Source organism: Muscardinus avellanarius (genome assembly GCF_963383645.1).
Source record: "Muscardinus avellanarius genome assembly, chromosome: 6".
NCBI lineage: Eukaryota > Metazoa > Chordata > Mammalia > Rodentia > Gliridae > Muscardinus > Muscardinus avellanarius.
In genome coordinates this window covers 96,193,458-96,217,938 of record NC_137791.1, presented here as the reverse complement: position 1 = coordinate 96,217,938, position 24,481 = coordinate 96,193,458, and the positions used below count along the sequence as shown (strand labels likewise).

General features: G+C 44.1%; 1 protein-coding gene across 1 annotated transcript in view; it reads right to left on the bottom strand.

Moving 5' to 3' along the window:
• Positions 1–3,652, bottom strand: part of LNX1 (ligand of numb-protein X 1) — a gene marked incomplete at both ends in the record, with an annotated part of 96,178 nt that extends 92,526 nt beyond the window's left edge. The window contains one exon of the mRNA XM_080697962.1: positions 3,261–3,652. Within this exon, the coding sequence (XP_080554088.1) occupies positions 3,261–3,652 (392 nt within the window). The remainder of the gene's footprint in view (positions 1–3,260) is intronic.
• Between the last annotated feature and the right edge of the window lie 20,829 nt (positions 3,653–24,481).

Genomic DNA, 24,481 nt, shown 5'->3' with positions numbered 1-24,481 from the left:
GAGGAAGGGGTCTGCTGTCCCATCAGGGGCCAAGGTCCGAGAGGGCTCTGGAGTGCGGTTCAGAACGCGAAATGTTTGTCTTTGCCAACAAAGTACCCGGAGGTGGGAGGGGGAGGAAGCGAAAATTAAGCGCTGATGACTAATGCCTACGCTCTATTTGGGGAAATGCTGGCTTCGACCTACTTAGGAAGCGGCAGCGGGGCGAGGTGGAGACAGGTGTCCCTGCCGCGCCTCCCTCGGGTGGGTGCCCTTTTCTGGGGAGGACGCCCGTGGATTCCTTCTGCATGGGGGGCTCCCTCCTCTCTGCTAGGTTTCAGGTGTGTGCAACCTTGGCCACTGGCTCCCAAGCTGCCTTGCGTGCGGTGCGCGTGGTCCGGGAGTGAAAGCCCTGCTGGGCTGGGGGAGTTGGGGTGTTCTGTGTCCTCTCCCCGGAGTCTCTCTCTCCGGGTCTCGGCCAGCCTCCGCCCAGCCCTCTACTACCCAACTCCACTCTGGTCTCGCCCTCCAATCGCAGGCCATCTTGCCCTTGTGTTCTGGTAACTCGCAGTTTAAATCCGTTCCTGCTGAGGCGTGGGGAGGAGTAGCCTGCATTTTCACTTTCTCCCTATAGAAAGCCTCCATTTCTTTTCTTCCCCGCCTCCCCTCCTCCTCCTGTAGGGGGCGAAATAATGACCCCAAAGACATCCTCCTCTAAAACAAGTGCAGATGGCAATATGCCAGGGACAGGAAATGTGCTGTGTGTGGAGGTCCCCCCCCTCCGGGCCCTCTCCCCACCCCAGGCTCCTCACCTTCCCACCCAGGGTGGCCCTGGTCTTGGCCTTTGACCCCAGACATACCTGCCTCCTGGCCATGCCCCTCACAGCTGGTAAAACTTTCAGCCAAGATCACAAATCGACTCTTTCCCCCCTCCTCTTGGCCACACCTTCTCTGGGGAATCAGGGAGGTGGGGCATCTTCCTTTACACCCCGGTATTCACAAGTGGTCAGCTGAATCCCGAAAACCCAAATTAGAAGCATCTGGCTCAACATCTTGGGGAGAAAACGGAGTTCACTGGCAATTAGTATGAGAAACACGTGCTAAGCATTACACCCAGGCCTGTGTTTTTGATGCGGACTTCCATGTCAGAGAATCCATGTAACTCCCAAAAGACGAGGACTCAGCTTCATGACCTGATTCATGACCTGAGGTATGTGACCTTTAAAAAACAATGTCTGCACCTGCCATGCCCCAGTCATGACAGAAACCAAGATAAACAACCAGGCTCAAAATTTCCTCTTACCAAATAATTGTGGTATTATTGTTCACCCTTGATCAAGCACCTTCAGTGTTCTAAGAGATTTCCTCAGGTAGAACAAGCACCAAGAAGCCACAGGAGGGGCAGGGGAAGGCAGCCACCCGCCCCCCACCGCGAGCCAGCCCACGAGACTCTGCCACCAGTGTGCGCACCCTGGCCAAAAGGGACAAACATATTCTAAACTTCTCTAAAACTTAGTTGAAGCCAGGTGTGGTGGTGCATGCTTGTAATACTAGTACTTAGGAGGCTGAGACCTGAGGATCACATGTTTGCGGCCAGCCTCTGCAACTTAGTGAGACTCTGTTTCAAAATAAAAGCATAAAATAGGGCTGGGATGTAGCTCGGAGGTAGAATGTCCCTGGGTTCCACCCCAGTACCCCCCCCCACACACACACACAGTTGGAAACACCTCAGATCTTCTCAAAGAATAGTTGGGCCTTATCAGTTCTGGTAGAGAGGAAATTCTAATAATCATGGGAGAAATTGAAAGATGTTTTCTATAGTGAAAAATCAAAAAGAGGGCTAGGGATATGGCTCAGTGGTAGAGCACTTGTTTAACATGCCTGAGGCTCTGGATTCAATCCCCAGTACTGGGGGGGGGGGTACTGTGTCTATTATTTGTAATTTTAGCCAGGTCTGTGATCCCAGTCCTTGAGAGGCTGACACAGGAGAATCATAGGTTCAAGGCCAGCATGTGATAACTTAGATCATGTTTTAAAATAAAGAATATAATGCCTGGCATGGTGGCACACGCTTATAATCCCCGTGCTTGGGAGGCTGAGACAGGAGGATCGCACAGCCTCGAAGTCAGCCTCAGCTACTTAGTGAGGCTCTCAGCAACTTAGTGAGTCCCTGTTTCCAAATAAAAATATAAAATAGGTCTGGGAGTATGGCCCAGAAGTAGAAAGCCTCTGGGTTCCACTCCCAGTATCACCCCCCCAAATATATATATATATTTATATGTGTGTGCGCGTGTGTGTGTGCATGTAATGGCTGGGAGTGTACCATAGACATAAAGTGGGTTCAACCTGCAGTACCTCACACACACAAAGTCAAAGCAACAGGCAATGCCAGCCAGGTGGACCATGAGCTTCAGAGAACACTGCTTATCAGCTTCATTCAATATCATTCACATTTCAAAAATTGGGATGTACTTCAATGGCAAAAGGCCTTGCCCCTGGGTTCAATTCTCAATATCACAAAAAAATTAAAAATTATACATATGAAAGAAGTCACAAAAGGACAGACTGTGTGTGATCTCACTTACATGTGGTAAGTAAGAACAGTCAAATCCACAAAGAAAGTACAAAAGTCCACTGGGGGGCCAGGGCCCAGGAGGGTGGGATGAGGAGTTCTTGTTAAATGGTGCAGTTTTTTGGGGGGAAGATGAAATTTTAAAAATGGATAGTGGCAACAATTGCACAAGGTACTTAATGCCACTTATCTATATATGCAATTGTGGTTAAAAATAGTAAATTTTAGCCAGGCATGGTGGCGCACGCTTATAATCCCAGCATTCAAGAGGCTGAGACCGGAGGATCGCAGTTTGCAGACAGCCTCAGCTACTTAGTGAGGCCCTCTGCAACTTAGTGAGACCCTGTTTCAAAATAAAGAATAAAAAATAGGGCAGGGGGTATAGCTCAGAGGTAGAATGCCCCTGAGTTCCATCCCCAGACCAGCAAAAAAAAAGAGTAAACTTTATGCTATTTATATTTTATCGCAATTTTTAAAAGCCATAAACACACACACACACACACACACAACACAATTTAACTACGTGCTGTTTCTTCACACTGATGTGCAGCCACAAATACCTAGAGTGTTTTTGTTTTGAATGTGCATTTTCTCTGGTTTCAAAGAAGATGATGGGGAAGCAGCATCCTGAGAGCATCCTGGGTGCTCAGGAGACAGGTGAGTTCCTGCCTGGTGAGTTCCTGTCTGGGCAGGTCGTGGGGTGGGGCCTTACCTGGTTTGGAAGTGGTGCTGGAGGTCGCAGCGCTGCAGCACCTCGGTGCAGTGCTCGGCGAAGGGGCAGGTCACCAGCAGCTTGTTGAGCAGCTTGTTGACCAGGATGCTGGACTTTCTGCAGTGCTGCAGGACCACAAGTTTGCGATCCACTGGGCAGAAGTCCTTCTCCACCAGGAAGTTGGTGAGGCACGCGGTACAGTAGGTATGTCCGCACGGAGTGTCCAGTGGGTCCACCAAAGCTTGCAGGCAGATGTGGCAAATAAGGTCATCATCAACATCATCCGTGTAGGTGTAGACGTGGTTGTCCTCGGGGGAATGGGCTTGGCCGCAGACCACACACAGGGGGCCGGGGCTGGGATCTGGGTCATCGGCAAGGTCTGGCTGGTTCATGATAGACTAGGGAAGAGTTGGATGGGAAAGCCAGTAAAGCAATATTACTTCAAAGGAGGTCAAGATCTTCTAGGAGCCATGGGCCAATCTGAAAGAGAACAAAGATGGCTCATCTTTGCTTTGTCGTAGCACACAGAAGTCTAGTATTAATGCATGACTGTCCTGCCTGCCTGTGGGCACTGTCTTTTTCCAAACCTCAGAAATTGTAAAACATCAGAGCCTCAGTTAAAGCATAGGTCTGGGAGTATGGCCCAGAAGTAGAAAGCCTCTGGGTTCCACTCCCAGTCTCTCTCTCTCTCTCTCTCTCCCTCTCCCTCTCCCTCTCCCTCTCCCTCTCCCTCTCCCTCTCCCTCTCCCTCTCCCTCTCTCTCTCTCTCTCTCTCTCTCTCTCTCTCTCACACACACACACACACACACACACACACACACACACACACCTTTTTACCATAGTAAGAGCGCTGTTTCCCCCTGTATACAGTTTACGGGCTCACTTAGTCATTTCTGGTACTTGGGCTCTGAACACACTGCCTAAGATCAGATCCCACCATCACCATGAGCTGTGGTTTCCACCTCTGTTTCCAAATATGTAAAATAGGGATAATAACAGCCTACTTTCTGGGATTGATGTGAGGATGAAATGAGATCTATTTACATAAAACTCTTAGATTTGTTTATTAAGTGCTCTATAAATATTAGCCACTATTGTTTTTTTTTTTTTTCCTACAAAGAAGGTGTACTGGGGATTGAAATCAGAGGCATTCTACCTCTGAGTTACAAACCCAGCCCTTATTTTTCATTTTGAAACAGTTTCTCATTTTGTTGCTGAGGGTCATGATGAGTTATTGAGGGTGGCTTTGAACCTAAGATCCTCCTGTCTCAACCTCCTAAGTACTGGGTGTGTGCCTCCACACTTGGTTATGAGCCACCATTCTTTTTTTTTTTTTTTTTTAGGTGGTACTGGAAATGGAACCCAGGGACCTTCTACCTCCGGGCTATACCCCCAGACCTATTTCATATTTTATTTGGAGACAGGGTCTCTTAATCCAGCTGAGGCTGGCTTCAAACCTGCGTGATCCTCCTGTCTCAGCGCTGGGATTACAAGTGTGCGCCACCATGCCCGGCTTATTAGCCACCATTCTTACATATATTTGTTATGGAATTCAATTTGTCTCCAGTCTGACTCTGTTGGACCAGAAATTGAAAGCAATAGTTCGCACAGGGGTCCTTCAGCTTTTTTCTAATAGCGGTCATTTATCCAGTTAGACAATTCTTTTATGTTTTATTTTTTCAGGTCTGGGGTATTCGACCTCCGAGCTATACCCCCTTCCCTATTTTTATTCTTTATTTTTTATTTTGAAACAGGGTCTCACTAGAGGACCTAAGTAGCTGAGGTTATCTGTGAGGTTATCCTCTGGTCTTAGCCTCCCAAATGCTGGGATTACAAACATGTGCCACCACACCTGGCTTAGACAATTCTTTCAAAACAGCAGAATACTGTCACAGTATATATTTTCTTTGATATACATAGGAGTCCAAAATAATAGTGCTTATAATAGTGCTTTTTAACATGACTGATTTATATCTTGGAAGTCTCTTGAATAGTCTGTCAATGTCTATTTTTCAAGCACCATGAGCCAGGGAGTGAGCTGGGAGTGAGAACTCCGAGTGAGATGTGAAGGCTGTGCCTTGGTCGCAGGCAGTCCCCGGTTTAGAGCAGAGGCGGACACACATGCTCCTATGTAGGAGCTAGGATCTTCAGTGCAAAGATGACTGCGGGTCAACTCGGATGCTAAGGAGGAATTCTGCTTCCCTCTCACCCCCAACTCAACTTTCTTCTTTTTTCAAAGTAAATAAGACTTTAAACTTTTCTACAGATCAGAAAGATACACAAGTACCCTAACGGGCAACTGGCCACGTGTGGAGACAGCACAGCAGTCATAAACTGTGCTACGTCTTCTTTCTCTTCCATATAAAGCCTGAGGTTATTTGTATAAATGCAGCCTTATCACAAAAAAGCAAATGCATCGACTTGGAACTTCCATTGAGCCGGCTTTGCTGTTTACATTTCTGTGCTGCGCTAGTATGCCTGAGAGAACACTCTGGACAAAAGGTTGAAACAAAATGCCCTGGATGTGAAAATAATTACAAAAACCACGGCACTTCACTCGACATCCACTGGGACCACCCGAGGCAAAGGTAGAGGGTGCGGGAAGGGGCCAAGCGGCTTCCTGGAACTCTGCACAGCTGCTATTTATCCTCAAGGCTGATAGAAGGTACTGGAACCTCACAGGAAATGCTTTAAAGTGACACCAGCAACACTTAAAAATATAAACATGGGAATGGAAACAGGCCACCCCAAAGGCTATCATCCACTACAAGGAAAAGGTTCACATATGAGGACCCAAAGCTCTAGATCCTTTAAGGTTTCTCTGGAAGACCCCTGGCATGGGCTGCTGCATGTTCCAGGCCTGTCCATCGCTTTTCATTCTGCAGTAGGGGAAATGTCTGCAACAGAAAAACCAGCTGTGGCTCCAGTGCTACCACTAAAACCATAACTTCACATTTCTGAGTCATTATCACTGAAATGGTGGCTTGGACCAAATCTGGGGGTTTTTAAATTTTTAAAAATTGTGGTTTTTCTTTATGTGGCATAGGGGATTGAACCCAGGGGCATTCTACCTCTGAGATAAACCTGCAGCCCTATTTTTTTAAAAATAGGGTCCCACTAAGTTGCTGATGGTTTGGCTAAGCTGCTGAGGCTGGCCTTGAACCTATGATCCTCCTGTCTCAGATTACCAAGTACTAGGATTATAGTTGTACACTGTGCCTGCCAGATTTTCAGTTTTTAAACTGTGTTCTGGGAGGAATCAGATGTCTCAGTCTTCCAGGAAGATGAAGATAGGAGACAAGGGAAAAATAATCTTGCCCACTACTATGCTTTGGTTTGGATGAGTGGCCCCCAACAGCCCATGTGTTAGAGGCATAGTCTATTGAGAAGTGGTGGGACTAAGGATTCTGACAAGTTCATTATCAAGAAAATAACTAGGAGATGAAGTTGTGGGGTGGTTCTGAGCAGAAGGTGCCTAAAATAGCCTTGCTTGATTGGTTGGTGGTACTATTGAAAGGGCCTTTGAGGAGATGGAGCCTGGTAGAGGTCACTGGAGTGTATTCTTAAGGGGATTGTTAGAACCTGGCCTTTTGTCTATCTCTTGGCTCACAAGGCAAGCAGTTTTGCTCTACCACCTGCTTTTACCATAATATACTGGAGGCCCGAAGCAATGGGCCACCTGATGCTGGATCGTACCCTCCAGAACCATAAGACAAAAAAACCCTTTTCTCTTTATAAATCAATCAACTCTGGTATTTCATTATAGTAATGCAAAGGTGACTAATACCACTGCTCCCCCACACAGTCTCAGCTCTGCTTTTATTTCATCGACATATGAGGTTCCTCATAATATTCTGCTTGAAGAACCTTACCTTAGGGAGAAAAAAATGCAAGCCATCAGACTAGTGGAAAGTCCTTTTACAAATAGAGTTCCATAATTCTATGCTAATCAAGAGGATGTGTTATTTGTTTTGTTTTTGATGGTTGGATGTTTGGAAAAATCCTTCCTTCCCTCCTTCCTTTCCTCCCCTCCTCACAGTTTCTTGAGCACTTGCCTTTGCTAGGAACTGTGCCCGGGCCTTATTATATCATATTATTTACTCCTCACGAACGCCTAGGGATTTTAGGTTTGATTTAACCAACCAGGAAACTGAAGGTGGTAAGTAACTTGTTAGTCACACCAAAAATGAAACCAATCAGGCAGGGCTACCCTAGGCATCTTCTCCTTGGAACCACTCCACCACGTTGTCTCCCAGTTCCTTTTTAATTATAAACTAGGCAGAATCAAAATATGGTTACTTATTCAGTACAAAAGCCCTGGGAAATTAAAAGGTTTTTTTTTTTATTTTTGGTGGTACTGGGGTTCCTGGAAGCCCTGCTACCTCTGGGCTACACTCCCAGACCTATTTTATACTTTTTTTTTTTTTTTTTTTTTTTTTTTAAACAGGGTCTCTTAAGCCAGCGGTGCTGGCTTAGAACCAGAACAATCATCCTGTCTCCGCCTCCCAAGTGTGGGAATCACAAGCGTGTGCCACCACGCCTGGCAAGGTTTTTAATCTCTTTAGGTCCCATTGCAAATAAATATGTTAAAGATCTCAGAAGAAAAAGATTCCTTGATTCTACTGAGCTCTGAAATGCCCGAGACAGATGAAGGGAGCAGAGTAAACAGCATGGCAGCCTGAGTGCCAACCCCAGCGCTTCCCTTCCACTCTTACTCTTCTTCTCCCCTCCCTCTTCTTTCTCTTCTCTCTCCCTTCTTTTTCTTTTAGTTTCTGAGAGCAGTTGAATTCCCTGGCACTTACCCATATAGTAAACCAACTTCTTAATGTATTTATTATTAATGCTAATACTGATATACATATTTTCTGAATTTACTTTAGACTAAATCAAGTCTATATAAACAAAAACAGATTAGGAGAGGATTGGCTGAGTAAGTATATGGGCTATAAAGCAAAGAACTATGTAGACTTTAAAAAATATGATTAATGTCATACCTGGCAGTCCTTTCCAGTTTCTACCTTATAAACAGATATTTCTAGCTTATGAACACATTTTAAGACACATATCAGCTCTTTAATGAGCTGAGAAGAAATTGTCAAAAACTATTGATTTTGGCTGGGTGTGATGGTGCACACCTGTAATCCTGGTGCTTGGGAGGCTGAGACAAGGAGGATGAAGACCAGAGAAGGCCTACAGCAACTTAGCCACATCTTAAAAAAAAAAAAAAATCACTGTCTTCACAGGTAAACAATTGTCTTCCCTGAAAGGTAAGAGAGAGAGAGCCTTCCAGCTTTGAGGCCATTTAAATTGATTCAGTTTGTCAACCAGCTGCACTAATGGCCTCAGCTGAAGAGGGCAGAGTTTTCATGACTTTTTGGGGGGGTACAATTTGGAGTGAGAAAGCAGAAAATTTGGATTCCTTTCTGGGTTGTGTGTTTGTGCCTTAGGAACAAACCTCTTCTCCTCTCTTCTAATTTGGAATAGAACAGAAGCCCAGGGTGCCTTTTAGAGTCACGTGCCACTGAAATCACCAATGTAGTGCTGACAAACACTGGGAAGAACGAAAACTGTCACCTTTGTTTGCCCATTGTTTTTGCTTCTTTTCCCATCATTCCATGATCTGGCCTGAAACCTGGACAGAAGCTCTCAGCCTGGTTTTCAGATTCTGAACGTCCTGTCTTAGTATATTTCCTGCTGCTATAACAGAGAAGACCACAGACTGGGAAGCACATGAGAACGGCCTGGAACCTGTCCAGGGCCTCCGTTCTGATCCTAACATTGCAGAAGGGCAAGCCAGCAAAGCACCAGACAGAGCCAGTAGGGACTGAGTTCATCCTGTTATAACTCACCCACTCCTGAGATAGTGGCCTTATTCACTCAGGAAGACAGAGCCCTTGTGACTTACTACTTCAAGGCTATGACACTGCTACTGAAATGTCACCATGAGGTTTGCTTTTAAAATTTTTTTTTTTTTTTTTTGGCATTGGAGGTTGAACCCAAAGGTACTCTAACTCAAAGTTACATCCCCAACCCTTTTCATTTTGAAATAGGGTCTTGCTAAATTGCTGAGGCTAATCTTGAAACCGCAATCCTCCTGTCTCAGTCTCCCAAGTACTGGGATTACAGGGATGTGCCACCACGCCCAGCTCAATATAAGTTTTAGAGGGACACTCAAACTATAGCACTGATTGACAACAAGATACAAACCAGAGTAGAAGCCTGTTGGTGCAGTTTGCAACCAAGAGGCTTCCTGGAGATCTATGGTATTGTCACTTGCACTGAACAGACTTAAGAACAGCCTTTGGAATATGGCCCCTTTGGGAACAGCAGGATTCCTGTATAATGTAACCCATCAGAACAATGGGATCCCTGGTGTGCTGTTATCCTGCTAATTCTCCATTCAGTACATCCTGGCTTTATAGGAATGGCTACCAGATGTAGTTACCCGAGTAAACCACACAGAGAAGCAACTGGATAAGCGCATCCTCTGGTATGCTGCACTGATTTCTTCATCTTTTCCTCCAAATGAAAGAAATAGATTTGACCCTAAAGTTTCTTTACATTGTTGTCTGAGTCCCAGTTTTCTAACAGGAGTAAGGGGATTCCATAACACTGAAAAGAACCCACCCACCCACACTGATGGCCGTGTGTCTAGCCTGGGTACATTAACCTTGCCGAAGATGAAACACAGATGCTGAGTGCAAAGGAAGATTTAAGAGATGGTCCTTAAGTGAAACAGGCTTTTTTTTTAAAAAATTTATTAAATAGATCATTCTGCCTTAGCACAGCTCTACTAGGGAGAAAGTCCATGTATTGATCAACAATTTGCCTCCCTATAACTCTCCCATCCCTTCCTTGGGTACCAGAATTATCCACGGAGCTCTTTAGAGCACATCTAATTTCTTATGTCCTCTTTCAGGCTGAGCATCATTTCTTCTAGACTCTAGGAGCCTGAGCAAATCTCCTCTCTACGCTCTCTGATGTGTCCATGTCCCTCCTACAATGAGTGGGCAGGGCGAGCTCCAGGACTCCAGGACGGAGCCAAGCAGGAGCTTCTGTCTCTTGATCTGAGGGCCGGCCAGCCAGCCTACGACTGCACCTGCTCTCTTGGTAACATTAGTGCACCCTGCTGCTACCGGAGTGGCCGAGAAAGAGACATTGCCCTGAGGCCTGGAGGAAATGAGTCTGGGCTACGGGGTGAGGGGGAGGGAGAGAAAAATATGTATATGTATGTATAGACTCAACACCCCATATGTAAATGTTTTGAACATGGAGTCAGCCAATGGGGGTAGAAAATACTCCAACCAAACAACTCAAAATGAAAACAAAGCCACTGCATCTGTACTAACCATGTACAGACCTTTTTGTATTATCATTATTCCCTAAAAGATATAGTATCAAAGCTGGGCATGGTGGTACACACTTGTAATCCCAGTACTTGGGAGGCTGAGACAGGAAGATTGCAGGTTTGAGGACAGCCTTAGCAAGTAGTGAGACTTAAGTCAACCTAGTGAGACCCTGTTTCAAAACAAAAATAAAATAGGGCTGGGAGTGTAGCTTAAAGGTAGACTGCCCATGGGCTCAATTTCCCAGTATGCCCCCCAAAAAAAGATAAAGAAGTTTAATATATTAGATTATATTAGTGATCATAAGTAATCTAGAGATGATTAGAGTAATTTATAGGAGAATGGGAAAAGATTACATGCAAATGCTATATGCTATTTTATATAAGGGACTTGAGCATCTGCAGATTTTGGTACCTATGGAAGTTCTAAATCACCATGGATACTAAGAGATAAGAGATGATAATATCTCTCTATCTCCCTCCCTCTACACACACACACACACACACACACACACACACACACACACACTTTAAATATATGTATAGGTGTGTGTAAAACATAAATACATACATCTCAAGAACAACAAGGCAGAAATATATAGACTTTTAAAAGCAAAAACAAGAGTTATGAACATAATTTAGAGGTTGCAAAGATATTTAATGGCTTTAGGTGGATTGACATAAATAGAAGAAAATCTTCTGTTTGGTACTGGAATCCACAGTACATCCTGATTCCCTAGAATGAATGGTATTTGGGGAATTCGAGCCTCTTCTATTTGTTTGTAAGCATTCCTTTATTTTGATAAATCTCATTTCAAAATACACTGATATCATAAATAACACACGAAAATAGAACTGGTAAAAATTAAACAAATGGTCAGTCACAGATAAAATTTCCCACCAGAGCACAAATACTGATTAATCACTAATAAACGAGAAAGTTTAAAAGTTAAAAAGATAGGCCAAGAGGGAGGAACTGGGAACAAAGTGTCCCAGGAGGTATTGGCATTACCCTGGACCAGGACAGTTGTCCTCTTAACCAGGGGAGGGGTGTCTGCTGGAACCTTGCTTATGAAAAATTCCTCTTTACCATGACAAGTATGTTCACAAAAATCCACTGAATGCATTTCTAAAAAACAGACACATTTATCCCTGTAGTGATGAGCCATTTTGCAGTCTGAAGCAAATAGAAAAATGTGTCTTGATACACATGTTTTTGTGTACTTTTAATGATTATTTTTTCCAGATCATTAAGGTAGTTGAAAAAATATGGAAAATAAGAAGAGAGCTGGGTATGGTGGCACATGCTTGTAATCCCAGCATTTGGGAGGCTGACATAGGAGGATCCAGGTTCGCGGGCAGCCTCAGCTACTTAGTGAGGTCGTTTGCAACTCAGTAAGACAGTTTCCAAATAAAGACTAAAGAATAGGGCTGGGGATGCAACTCAGAGGTAGAATGCCCCTGGTTTCCATCCCCAGTATCGCAAAGAAAAATAAATAAATAAAATAAGAAAAGAAGGTATATTAAAATTTATGCCATTTAAAGTTTAAATATTTTATTTATACTAAAAAATAAAAAATTTTAAACAGCTTCATTTTCCTAAATATTTTTTTTTTGAACCAAGGATCGAACCCAGAGTGCCACACCTGCAAAGCAGGCACTTTGCCACCGAGCTACATCCCGGCCCCCACTTTCCTAATTTTTAAAGGAAGCAAATTCATGGATAATATTTTCAATTTAATTTTTGAGGAAGTGCCATATTTGATAATTTCTTGCAACTAGGAGATGATCTTCAAGTAATTTCTAAATAACTTAGCTACTTGCTATTGTCTTTAGTTAAATAAGTGTTGATCTTTTGTTCATCGTGGACTTTTTGCATTAATTTTGATTTTTGAAAAGACAGAATTGAAATCACAACTGTTGGGATTTTCTGGCACCTTCAACTTTGCAGCAAAGGTGAGTGCCCCACCTGCTTCACTATAATCACAGCTTTGTTGCTATTAGTTTTAGAATCTCTAGTAGAGAGAGGAGGTGCCACAACTGTGGTGTGAATCTAGCACCACTACATTTATGGGTCTCCATGTTTTCCTTTTACCTGACCTGGTTGCTGGCCAGGTACAGTGATAAATGGCACTGTGGAACTGCCAGTGCTTCCCAGGGGTGCCACTAAGCTTAACTTAGGTCCCAGCTGATTGCCCCCGATGGCTATACTCCAAAGAGATGCCAGGTGAGCAGTTTACCAAAGGGTGCAGAAGGCAAGGGGAAAAAAAGGACCAGCTTCAAAGAAGAGGAAAGAAGCTGGACACAGTGGCACATGCCTGTACTTGGGAGGCTGAGACAGGAGGGCAGCAGGTTCAAGGACAGCTTCAGCCATGTAGTGAGACTCAGCAATGTAGAGAGACCCTGCTTCAAAACAAAAAATAAAAAAAGGGCTAGGGGCTGTAGCATGAAGGAAGAATGCCCCTGGGTTCAATCCCCAGGATGACAAAAGAAAAAGATAAAAGAGAAGGAAAAGAGAAGAAAAGAAATAGAATCTAAAACCAGGTCCCCTTGCTGGGTGTGGTGGCGCATGCTTGCAATCCCCATACTTGGGAGGCTGAGACAGGAGGATCGCATAGGTTCGAAGCCAGCCTCAGCACTTGGCAACTTAGTGAGACCCTGTTTCCAAATAAAATATAAAAATAGGTCTGGGAGTTTAGCCCAGAGGTAGAAAGCCCCTGGGTTCCATTCCCAGTACCACACACACACACCAACCCAGGCCCTCACAATCACAGAATAATTGAATACTGGAAGAACTTTGTTCCATGGATATATGACCATGAGCCCAGTCAAGTAATAGATAGTTCTCTCCAGCCAGGACACTATATGAAATGAAACCCCCTGCACACAGTGCGGGCTCTGCCCTGCTGTACTAGTTTTTGCTTTGTCGTTTTTGATGACTTAAAAGTTGTTCAAAATCTTTTAATCCTGAATCTCAAACCTAATGTCCTACTGTTTTACCATATGTTTCAAACATATGCACGCTAACCCTATCCCACATAATTTCTCCAACAAATTTTAGCTTCAAGAACCTGAGCTTATTTTCATGAGGAACACACACACCACTACCACCATTTTTTTCTTTTTAGCTTCCACATACATGAAAAAAACATGTGACCCTTGACTTTCTAAGTTTGGCTTATTTTACTTAACATAATGTGTTCCATCTATTTTCCTGCAAATAACATAATTTTGTTCATGCCACGTTTTCTCTACCCATTCATCTGTTGGTGGATGCCTGGGCTGCCTTCATAATTTTGCTATTGTGAACTGTGCTGCTATAAACATGGATACACATATTGCTATAGTGTAGAGGAGGAGGGGAGCGTTAGGGGAGGTTCTAGGGAAGGAAATTGACCAAATTATGTCATGTGCACGTATACATATCTAACAAAGAATCCTACTATCATATATAATTTTAACAAGCTAATCAAAATTGCTTTGTGATTAATGAAAGAATCTTTTTTTTCTTTCAGAACTGGGGATGGAATCTGGGGGAATTCTACCTCCAGGTTACACCCCCAGCCCTTTCTTTCTTTCTTTCTCTCTTTCTTTCTTTCTTCCTTTCTTTCTTTCTGTATTTATTTTGGTGGTACTGGGGTTCCTAGAAACCCTTTTCCGGGCTATACTCCCAGACCTATTTTTATATTTTTTTAAATTTGGAAACAGGGTTTCCTAAACCAGTGCGGCTGGCTTCGAACCTGTGCCATCCTCCTGTCTCCGCTTCCCAAGCGTGGGGATTACAAGCGTGCACCACCACACCCGGCTATTCTTTACTTTTTTGAAACAGAGTCTCACTGGGTTGCAGAGGGCCTCACTAAGTAGCTGAGGCTGGCCGTGAACTGCAATCCTCCTGTCTCAGCCTCCCAAATGCTGGGATTACAAGCATGTTGCCACCACGCCCAGCTCAAATGAAAGAATCTGGCTGAAGATTTAAGTAGGAGTGACTATGCACCCCATAGTCCCAGCTACTAGGTAGGTGGAGGTAGAGAGTCTCTTGAGCTCAAGAGTTCAAGACCAGCCTGGGTCACATGGTAAGACCTCATCTCAAAACAAAAGGACATAAGCTTAAGATTTCTTATTGATGATGCATTATTTGGATAAAACCATGGGTCACAATGATAGTTTAGCTGGCTTCAAACTGGTCACCAGGTCTATACCTCAAAGCAAACATCATAATCACAATCCAGACTGCCACCCTGAGAAGAAATCTACCCATGGAGATGGAGAAACTGAACGTGCAGTGCTTGTCACTTCTTCCCACACTGGCCTCATCTCTTTATAAAACAAATTTCCCAGTAGGCATGTTTGTCTCACTACTCTCCTGGCCCTAGCTGTAACCCCTAAGTTAGATGGCTGGGGAAAAATTGCCAAAGTTAAGGCAAACTCCATCTTTCTCTACTAAACAAATTTACAGTTGTGTTTTGAATTTTAGATAAATTTAGTGAGATTGGAGGGTACCAATAATGTGCCATTATATGTATATAGAAATTATGAACTTAAATACCAGAGAGGATGAGCACATGCTCTCTGGGCTGTTTCTGGGCTTGTAGACTCATATATGATCAGGAGAATTAGGGGCTTTAGTGTCCCAATTAAAAGAGGTCACGCCTGGGCATGGTGGTACCTATGTATAATCCCAGCTGTTCCAGAGCCTGAGACAGGAGTTTGAGGCCAGCCTTTACAGCTTGGTGAGGCCCTGTCTCCAAATCAGATAAAAAGGGCTGAGGGTGTAGCTCAGAGGTAGAGTACTCTTGGAATCCTGGGGTCAATTCCCAGTTCTGAAAATAAAAGTGACACTCGGGATAAAAACTATCTTCCAACCAAGTGAAGTTGGGCCTGTGGGTGTGGGGTACATTGCAGGGGAAAAGGAGGCAGAAGCAGGTGCTTGTGGGCTGCTACAAAGGCTGTGGTGAGCTCTGTCTCTGCTTATCATCTAAATCAATGGTCTCAAAGATGGAGTAAGCAAGTCATTAATGAAATCTGTGAATGACATTCACCTGCACAGTGTTTCCATGAAAGGACAGAAAAAATAAAGAGTCTTTACAGAGGTCGAAATATGCCAGGAAGTTACAGGAGAGTTGAACTAAAAGGAGATAATGTAATACATCTGGAGTCAATAACCGAGAACACAGATTCAGAAAGTGGGAAAAACACAGGAAGTGGTCAAGCGAGAAGACTCCCAAGTGGCCAGCCAATTAGATGGGTTTTCCAAGCTGGGAAAGGCCTTTCCCAGACAGGTTAGAGAAGAGCTTTGCCTCTCTTGACAGTAGTTTTTACTGCCCTTTCACTGGGATGTCATAGAGCACCCTTCACACTCAAGTTTGTAAGAACTCTGCCAGACAAGATGTCCTCCCATCTTCTGGTCTATAAACATGGCAAAGTAGAACTGGTCCCCTACAAATAATAAAAATTAAGATGGAGAAAATCATCCTAGCATCCTGGTTCCTATAGGGAATTAAATTTCAGTTTCATTGGGTTTAAGTCTAGGATGATATACCTCACAGATAGGGAAAAATGGTAATAAATAAGTAAATAATAAAAAAAAACCATAAATGGCGATGAGGATGGTCCACGCAGGTAGGAGCCAAGGACAAGCTTTGCAGGAAAAGGAACAAGATGTCAGAGCAGAAGTATGGAAAGAAGCAAGCTGGCCTTCTTTCATTCAGAAAGTATTTGTGCATTTTTGTTAAGAAAAACAGATAACCTTCAGGCACGATGGTGCATGCCTGTAATCCCAGTCATTGGGAGGCTGAGATACGAGGATTGCAGGTTCGAGGCCAACCTTAGCAACTTAGCTTGGAGGTAGAAAAAATCAGATAGCCAAGTTTTATGGAGAGAAAAAGATAAAGGAAGATTTGAATTCTCAACATTTTCTTGTTCTTTCTATTCTATAGGTGATGCTGGATTGCTTAGTCCATGTCTGGCATTTGTTTTAAAGCCTGTAGGAGTTCCTATAGGGAATTCAATTTTAATTTCATTGAGTTTAAGTCTAGGATAGATCTCACAGATAGGGGAAAATGTTAAATAAATAATTAAAAAGCATAAATGGCGATGAGGATGGTGCCCCCAAGTAGGAGCCAGGGACAAGCTTTGCAGAAGGAACAAGAGAGGCATGTGGTGTGGTCCAGAACAGTCAAGGAAGTTAATGGAATAGGAGTTTCTCAGGAAGGATCATGGAAGGTAAACAGGATTTGGACAGATGGGAAGAAATCTGGGTGAGGGCAAGGGCACAAGCAAACACCCCCATCAAGAAGGAGTAGAGCACACGCGATGCTTGGTGTCCCCATGTGGTTTGGGGTTGAGGTTTTAAGATTACTCAGCTGTCATAGGATTCTGGGTTAGGTAAGGATCTTAAGTTCTCGCCAAGTGGGAAAATGGTCTTTCAACATGTCTACAGGATGGCCTACTAGCTTCTGCTGGAAACACTTGTGGTGATGGAAAGCTCTTCAGTTGTCCAGCAGCGGAGGTTTCTCTCTTGTTATTTGACCCTTGGCCCTTGCTCTACCTTTCAGTATAACATACATCACAATTACTCCCATGAAACATGACAGCCCCTCCACCCCAGATTAGAGATAGTATCACTGGTTTCTCCTTGGCCTTTTCCTTTCGCCTCTGGTCCTTCCAACTGTCCTCCTGGGTAGCCCGGTGGTAGGAAAGGGTCTACCCAGGATGCCTTCTGGTTTAAGGTCTCTTCAAAAACATGGCACCCAGAAGTGAACACAAATCCACTTATTGTGATTGAGTGGACTCAGGATTCACTGAAGTAATCACTTCTTTAAGCAGGATACCACCTGTGTACTAGTAAACCCATAGTGATTTCTTACAGTAGAAATATCACACTGCTGACTAGAAGAACTTATTAAACCTTTAGAATATATAACCTCTACTGCTATGCCTTGAACACAGGAATAAATAACAAGAGTGTTGAAGGCTGCCAATTCTAACTCTCCTTGCCTGTATTTTCCCCAATATTTCAGCTTCCTATTGGACAAAAAAGAAAAAGAAAAAAACAAAAGAAACTTTCCATAACTAGTTGGGGTGGCCTGTGTATATGGGTATCAGTTGTGGAGTAGAATGGGTAAATGATACCCCCTTCCCTAATTTGGGGAATATAAAATATGTCCACATCTTAATCTCAGAACTGGGTATGTGACTTACTGAAAAAATGGTCTTTGAAGATCATTAAATTTAAGACCATGAGGTGGGATCTTAGATGATCCAAGTGATCACTGGATCCAACAAAAAGCATCCAGGCAAGATACAGCAGAGGAGACAAACACAGAGGAGAAGGTGGTGTGAGGACACAGGCAGAGATGGAAATTATACAGCCACAAGCCAAGCCCTATCCTGAGCCACCCGAAGCTGGAAGAGATGGGGGAAGAGTCCTCCTGGAGCCCCCAGAGGCAGGAGTGTGGCCCTGCTGCTATCTTGATTTCAAGCTTCTGGCCTCCAGAATTGAAAGAATAAATCTGAGTTGTTTTACACCACCAAGGTTAAGGTGGTGGACCTAGAAATGAGTACGGGGGTTGTGTATGTCTAGGGGTATTCCCGAAGGAATGAGCTGAACACTCCCAGTGAGCCATTCCAATACTTCTCCACATGGCTTAGGGATGGGGAGAATATATTCTGAGATGCTGGCTCCTTAGCTAAATGGATAGGGATAGCAGTTCTGCCTTAGTTTAGAAATGTAAACATTTCTTTTTACTCCACTAATAAGTTAGAACACAGATGTCTACAGAGATGACTGTGAGAGCAATTTGCAAGGGCCTGAAGGACAGATGGATTGGCCGAGTGTATGCATGTATGTTATGGAAGACGTAATACAAGTATGACAATAATACTTAATGAAGAGTTTGAAAACACACGGTGACTCAGTATCTATGTATGCAGGAGCCAAAACATGCAGCGTTCTATTCAGAAAAGGCCATGTGACTGACAGACGTAGTCATAAGCAAGTTATGCAAATCATCTTGACAGGTAGCAATGACGAGTTTAGACCTCCCCATCATGCACCATGCTGTTGCCAAGAGGCTATTAAAGAAGATTCTTGGAGAGTTCTCGCTCTGCCGTTGGTGAAGTCTTTTGTGTCCCTGTCACAAATGCATCTAAGACAAGAAGTAAATAAGAGTCACTTGGAAATAATGGTGGCATTTAAGTCTGTGCATTCCAAGTCATATTCGTGATGTTAAAAATAGTCACGGCTAATTGGGGGTAGAAGCTGTTGCTACCACTGGAAGTGTACTAGTTAACCCATCATGTCAAGGAGCTTGGCTCACTAGGCAGGGAGAAAGAGCTCTTTCAAGAAGGCAGAGGAAGAAGGGCCAGAACAGAGAGGATGGGGGTGAAGGAGCTGTCATAAAAACTGTCCGCCTTAGGTCTGGAGGTCATCCCTTCTACCTTCTGTCTGGAGCAGGAATTCCTCTCCTCCTTTCCATTCCAGAATATAATATAAAACAAAAATGATTACTGCTTTTGACAAGCAGTTGGTTATATGCAAGATACTCTGCTGGGCACTTGACATGTATTTTCTCATTTAATTTCTAAAATAATCCTATGAGAGGTATAACGTAGCCTTCTTTTCACAGATGAGTATATGTGCTGCTGAAGAAACACAAATTCTCTCTGTCATTTTTCCGTCCATCCTCTATTCACCCACTCAGCTACCTGGCAAACACCTACGAGGCACTAAATATACCAAAACTAAAAAGAACAGACAGACAACCCTGTTCCCTTCAGTGACAAGAAACCCAGTACCCCAAAGGCAACCTACTATATTGTTGGACAACTCTAATTCATAGAAAGTTCTTCTTCACATTAATCTCATGTGTCTCTGTATAACTAACCTGCAAGCCACTGTGGTCTCCTAGGTCACATAGAAAAGAACAAGAGGAAATAACAAACACTATTGGAAGTTTTCCAGTGACCACCAACATTTCCTGTTCCCAATTTCAGCTCAGTGCAGTTTTCTGTACTTGGCGAATGTCATGGTTCTTATGTCAATCCTCATTCTTTTGGGTTGGTAAATGGTTAAATTTCATTAACCCAGAAAGAATGCCACACAGTCCTCCCTCTAAAAGTTTTGGAAAGCCCTTGATGGTTTGGAGGCACTGTCAGAGCACCATAAACGTTCCACCCACATAAAAGCGAGTCTATGTAATGCCAGCACATAAATATCAAGAATAGTTTCCTAGTACCAGGAAGTCCAGGAATACCGAGAGGGTGAGAAGCATGTATGTGAGAGCCTTCCTGACATGTCCTCTCTTGGTCACATCTTACAGATGACCTTTCAAGTGGCCTGCATCTTAGCAGACCTTATTTTCTCCACCATAAGTAATGAACCCCAAAACAAAAAGGAGACAGTGCTCAAGATCAGGGAGAGAAGGAGGCTGTGGAAGGGAAGCTGGCAATCCCGTCCACAGGAGGATCTACTGATTCTCATATCACAGCATCCCACCACCCAGTGGTCTGCAAATCCACCATCCCAGCTGGCAGTGACCTTGCCCCAGAGAGCCAAGGCCAACCAGATCATCTTTGTTAACAGCTTGTCCATTTGGGGAAATCTAGTTTTCAGTCTTTGGCCCCCATCTTACTATCGTTTCCATCATTTTATCAGGCCAAACCATGACTAAGAAGACTAATTGCACCAATACAATAATTTTTCTTCTTTAATAACAATATCTAATATGTACCGAGCACTTAGGATATGGCGAGCGCTTTGCATCGAACCATTTCAATTATTGGCACAAAATAACTAAGTTTGGTAAGTATTCCCTTTCCCAGGTGACCAAACTGGCTTACGGTCGTTGGAGGGTACAAGAGATTCTACTAAGGGGTAACATATCCAAGTGACGGTACAGTGCAGGCTCCAAGCCAGCAGTCTCTTCTTGCTGGTGACCTCGCCATCTTGTTCACAGGAGCTGGAAGAAGGCGTTTATCTACAAGACTGGAGGCAACCAAGTGCCCAGTCCACCCTGGAGGTAGCAAGACTGAAAGCAGACAGGGCTCCCAGCCAAGTCAGATTGCAGCAAATCTGGGGCAGTGGATAGCTCCCCCAGAATGCCTAAGAGGAGCCCCACATTTTGTGCATGTGATGTAAGATCCTTGATGTGGGGAGAGGAAGAAATAAGGACTTCCCAAAAACTTTGCTAGGAAGCTGGTGGGGACTCAGCTTCCCGGCTCCTTTACTGATATCAGTTAGGCATTTCCCTCCCTCCTGCCTATTTCTCCAAACTATTAACATCAAAGTTAATTATGTACAATTAATTAGAAAAACAAGAGTGATCAAGATTCTTAATAACTCCAACAATGATGGGTGATCTTGTATCTCAATAGGCTCAGACCTTCTCTTCTAAGAACTCAGGATAATTCCTGCAGAGAAGATGGACCTGGCCTTTGTCTGGCACCGGCTTGGCACTAGGCACGAGGCACTGGTAACTCCAAGCTCCACGAATGTTTGTTACCTCCTTTACTTCACACCCTAAGGGATTATTCTCTTTCGTTCTGCTGATGAAGAAAATGAGGGTCAGAGAAGTTAAGTCATTTACCCAAAGATGTAAATAGAAGAGAGTATAGATTTTCCATCAGGCCTATGTCCACGTGAACTAAGGGATGAAGTTAAACATGGGAACTTTGCACTCATGTGCAAGTTACCCAAAATCCTACCTACCTTGTAAATATTCTGACTCTGAATTTTAGTCTGTCACTTTTTCTTTTCTCATATCAGGGGGCATAATGTCCCATAGCTTTGGCCCTTGAATAGCCGGAGGCACTGACAGGTAGTGATAAAATGCTTTGTTTAATCATTAATTATTGTGACAAGACCTAATTAATCACAGTAAACCAGAGGGGATCAAGCTGGTGGAGAGGTTTGGGGCTAGGATAGAGGAGATCTTTTTCTCTCTCTGCTGACAGTGCTCTGAATACAGTAAGAACATTATTAAGATACAAGCAACAGTTACCCTCCAACACATAAGCCCAAGAGAGAATTACAGGCACACGTATCAGTTAAAGGAGAATACTATGAACTTCCAAGGGGTAAGAGAGAAAAGGGGAACGAGACAGGGCAGATTCTCAGGGGTTAAGAGGCAACTGTCTCCCAAAGGCAGTCATATTCTCAACTTGTCTCAGTTCATCTTTTTGGAGGACTTACACGCACTTTGAATTTCTGGGTGGATAAAGAGAAGCATTATTCCTAACAGATTATTTCCTTCTAAATCTATCTGCTGACTTAAATCTCAAACGGCTGATCATAGACTCTGTAGTGAGAAGCCTCGCAGGTTTCTCTCTCCTCATTTCCCAGCTCACGCAGCAGGGAGCTGGGTCTGAGGCTGGTTTCTTGGCTTTCGCCAACAACAGAATCTCGCGTGGAGTGGGGCTGCTGGGTGGCAAGGACAGAAGTGGTACAGGCGCAGGATCAGGATGAAGAGAACGTGGAGCCGAGAGGTAAAATTACTCTAACGAGCCCGGCCCTGGCAGAACAATCTCTCCTCAGTATGCTCGCTAGTAAGAGAGAGAGAGAGAGAGAGACAGAAAAAAAAAAAAAAGTTAAAAAAATTTAAAAAATCAGACCTGAAGTTACATTCTTGTGGCCTTGAAGGGATAATCTTTACTTTAACCAAAGGTCACCAGGCAGCCAGTCTGAGTCTGAAGGTAAACAATTCTAATCCAGACCGCAAAATGCTTCTGAAAAGAGTGTTTAACATGGAGCAAAGAAAATGGTAGGCCTTTGTAGAGAAGAAACAAGAAGACCGGAGAGGGGCATTTTGAATAGGGCAACGGAATTTATCTGTCTGGGAAACAGGCTTTTTGGGTTAACCCCTCCCCAAAACAAAACAAAAATCACCTAGGGACGCTGCACAGGGTTAGATCTAAACTGCTCTGTTGAGATGAGAGCAGAAAGTAAGGCCAAAAGGCAAAAATAAGGCAACTCTGAATTTTATCGGCCCTGAGTCCTCATGGGCCCTGTTAAAAGGGCTGAATAGGTCTGAACTTTTGTGCCAAGTTTCAAAAAAAATGTCTCCACTCCTCTCCAGAGTTTCAAAAAAAAAAAAAAAAAAGACCAATTTCACAGACAAGTACAGGTTAGATTAATGATTATAAGACACAAAAAGAATCCTTAATATCTGGCCTGAAAAGCTTTCCTGTGCAACCAGAGGTGTCAAGGCCATCCTTTGCTCTTCAAAGGCATTCACTCAGCTTATACTTTTCATTCAACCCCCAACCCCCATTCAGATCCCTTATGGGGCCGGTGGTCTAAACACCAAAAAGAGGAAAATGCAGTTTCAGCTCACCTTTTTAAAGTGTCTGCCTGGGGCTCCTGAAATAGCAGTGACGGGGCAGCTCTCACCCCTGCTGGCTGAACCCAGCAGCTTCTTGGGCCTCCTGAGCCGTGACCAGCCTCCAGTAGGGTGTACAGGTGCCTGGAGGAAGGAAGGAGAGCATTGGTTGGTCCAGAGCAGGAAATGTGTGACATCACGGGAGCAGGGACAGATAAAGCATTGCTGAGACCTTAGAGACTGAACCAGTCAGGAGGTCCCGCCCACCTGTCATTTACCTGAATACCTGTGACCAGGTAGGTGGCGTCTCTTGGAGGACAAATGATTCAGTTAGAGCAATTTGCCAGGTGGAATTTACTTTCTTTCCTGGGCTCAGCACGTGTCCAGCCCCGTGTACAGCTCTGAACTTATATGCCTGGTTGTTTTCCAGACCCTCCCTGCCGCATGCAGCTGCCAACAGAGATGCTAAAAGGGAAGTTTAACCCCTTGAGTACCAAGTTCTCAATTCTGCCAACATAATTATCTTGAAGTTACCGTAAGTGGCAAATGTGTCGCTCAATTTCAGTTTTTTACAGGTGTTTTGCCTCTGGGACGATGGGACAAAATGGATTAAGCAATGACACGAGAGGGTAATATTTTAGAAAATATATGAGATTTAGCCCCCAAAGCGTGTGTGTGTGTGTGTGTGTGTGTGTATGTGTGTGTGTGTGTGTGTGTATGATTGAACCCAGGGGCATTCTATCTCTGAGCTACACCTCCAGTTTTATTTTAGTTTTTGTTTTGAAACAAGGTCTTGCTAGGTTGCTGGGAGTCTTGCTACGTTGTTGAAGCTGGCCCTGAACCTGCAATCCTCCTGTCTCAGCCTCCCAAGTACCAAGATTACAGTCGTGCACCACTACACCTAGCTCCCCAAAGCCTTTTTGAATGGCATCCATTTGAATCCCCAGTGCCTCTCTGTTCCAATATCATGACAAATTGGAGGTGACATTTCAAATTAATGGCTTAAAAAAAAATCTAAGTATGATACTCATCAGCATTTGGAAAGTTATTTTCAAACACTTTTTCCCTGCCCCTTCCACCCCTGCACCTCCGCATTTTAATTCCTTGTTGGGGAATTTGTCTAATTCAGTGGATCCTACTTGGGCTTCCTGGGCAGTTAGAGTCACACGGTGGTTACTGTCCACCTAGGCCTGCAATTAGAAGTCTATTCAATGATTCAGATTTGAATGATAGTGCTGTAATAAGGCCATATTGTCTGCTGGGAGAGCCGGGAAGGAGGAGTCAGAGTTATTTCTGTCCCAAGCTCCTGTGACCCTGCGCCTGTCACTGCCACTTCAGCCTTTCCAGCTGGAGTGAGGGGCTGACGCGCTGGCACCTGAGCTCAGCCCGCGGTGAGGAATCCTGACGGTTAAGCCCGGTGGCATCTTGAGAGGACTGTAAACAAGTCCTATCACCCTGCTGAATCCTTGTCTGTTTCCATGACCGCATCCAGCACGGCTGGGCAATTCACTCTCTGGAATGTGCTCCCTGAGGAAACCCAGACTCATCCTCCCAGGAGG